A 2,148-nucleotide genomic window follows, 5' to 3' on the forward strand; every position below is an offset into this window, starting at 1 on the left:
TTTTGTGTTGGTGCATCCTGGTGGACTATGTGTAAAATACCAGAATTCATATGATGCTGCTACAGCTGATATATATTTGTTGTCAAAATAAAATGAACAGTCCAATGATCATTTTACTGATATGTATAAAGACTGCAAAGGCTGAAAAATCTTGAAGTCTGTATGAAATTGGAGGTAGTTTGAAGATTAAATTTTTTTATGCTTTTTAAGCTCAAAAAAGTGGGGTCGTATTATACATGAGATCGTATTGTACATGAATAAATATGGTAACATCCCTTTGAATTCAAGCCCAGTCAGTGTAAAATATTTAAAACAGGTCAACAGGGCACTGAGGTGAGCCGGGGTCGTTATGKGACTTGGACCCCGTTAATAACTGCTCGCATTTCTAGTTTAATTTGATCTAGATTCTAAAACTGGCATCTCTTTATTCCTAGAATGCAATGAGAGTTGGGTACACGAACAAGAATAAATTGTAGTGATGTTTTTGCTTGGAAATAATTAAACATACAGTTGTACTGCTATGGTTTTCTTGCTTTAAACTATAAAAGTTTAGTAAAACCATGGGTGAGCCTGATTCTTRTGTGTGTGTTTTCTGTAGGGTATCTGCTGGCAGATGATCCTCAGGGTGAAACCCCTCTGATCCCCACAGAGGTGATGGAGTTCTCCATCAAACACTCGACAGAAGTCGACATCAACATAACGCTACAGATCCTCGGGTCGCCRGGGGAAAAGGCCTCGTCCATTCCAGGCTGCAACCGCACCGACTCCGTCATCAGGTACTGGTTCTGTCGGATCACAGGCTGGTGTTCCGTTTCTGGGTTGATCCTGTGTGACTTTGGGTTTAAAAATAAATGTCCGTGCTTTTGTTTTGGACATGATAGATGTTAATAAAACAGTTTATCTGTCACTTCTGACTTCTTTGATTGATAAAGCAGCTCAGAGAAAATGAGCTTAAAGTTTTAAAGCTTTTARTTTCATTTAGGCTGTCCATGAAGCAGAAACAAAAATGTGACAAGGACAGATTAAAAGAGTACTCTTAATCTCTTTATTTCTCAAACTTAAAAAAAACTTTAACAGGATGGTCAACCTGTGAGGCTGAGTGTGAAAAATGTCTGCAGTWATTTCTTGGTGCTCAGGGTTTCAATGCAGTTATAAAAATACAAATTTTCTAAATCATTACAGAAGATGGAAAATTCAAATAACAGCTGAGTGGCAGCTTTGTGTCAATATATTGTCATAAACACTTTACAAAATAAACTATATTTTAAATTATGTATAAGTGCAGACCATTTATCACACTGAATAATACTGTTTAAAACCTGTTGGAGGATAGCAAATATTTATTTATTTTTAATTTACTCTAAACGGGGTCAGAGTAGGAGTATAACCCTAATTCTAAATGTGTGCTGTTCTAAAAGTGTTTCAGTTTGGAATTCTTTTTTTGTTTTTTGTGTTTTTGGAGCATTGAGGTGTTAAAACCTTGATATTTAGCATGAATTTATAGATTATGTAAAATTACTATAAATATTAACTAGATTTATAATACATGACTGAGTTTTTGGTGTTGAAACATGCACAGTAAAATGTTTTTAAATGAGGTGGTATTTTAAAATAAAAATCATGTAGGAATCATAATTACCCCATTTGTCAGAATTATTGAAATTAAGTGTTTGTTTGAATCTTTTTTAATTTTACTGTTTAGATAATTTGTGTGGATGAGTTTTTACAATCATCAGTCCCGCAAGTGAACTCAGGCAAATCCCTGTGATTTAAGAAATGTTCGACACTAAACACCATCAAGTAAAGGATCTGAACCTGCAGTTTACGTGTATTTATATGAGTGTTGTAGTGTTTGACAGTTCATCTTACCTACCACTTTCCTATAAAACTCCCAGAATAGTTTTCCTCAGCAGTCGGAGCGAGCTGAACTTCCTCTGAAGTTCCCTTTCAGTCAATTCACTCGGTACAACATATGTATGGGAACCACGCCCCTGCGTGTCCTGGCTGAAGCCACCTCTAATCACGCCTTTAGGCAGGTGACGTGATGACGACAGATGTCAGGCTCCGCCTGCACATATAAATATTGTCGCATCACCGTCACTCCTTAGTTCAGTAACTCTTCACCTCGCTAGAACACCTCTCTCAACT

The 2,148-nt window shown here is 36.5% G+C and overlaps 1 protein-coding gene across 1 annotated transcript in view; it reads left to right on the plus strand.

The window, feature by feature from the left end:
• Positions 1 to 2,148, plus strand: part of xpo4 (exportin 4) — a gene marked incomplete in the record, with an annotated part of 131,137 nt that overhangs the window by 97,839 nt on the left and 31,150 nt on the right. The window contains 1 exon segment of the mRNA XM_014028491.1: positions 599 to 776. Within this exon segment, the coding sequence (XP_013883945.1) occupies positions 599 to 776 (178 nt within the window).

Source organism: Austrofundulus limnaeus, unplaced genomic scaffold (assembly GCF_001266775.1).
Source record: "Austrofundulus limnaeus strain Quisiro unplaced genomic scaffold, Austrofundulus_limnaeus-1.0 Scaffold769, whole genome shotgun sequence".
NCBI classification, from domain to species: Eukaryota; Metazoa; Chordata; class Actinopteri; order Cyprinodontiformes; family Rivulidae; genus Austrofundulus; species Austrofundulus limnaeus.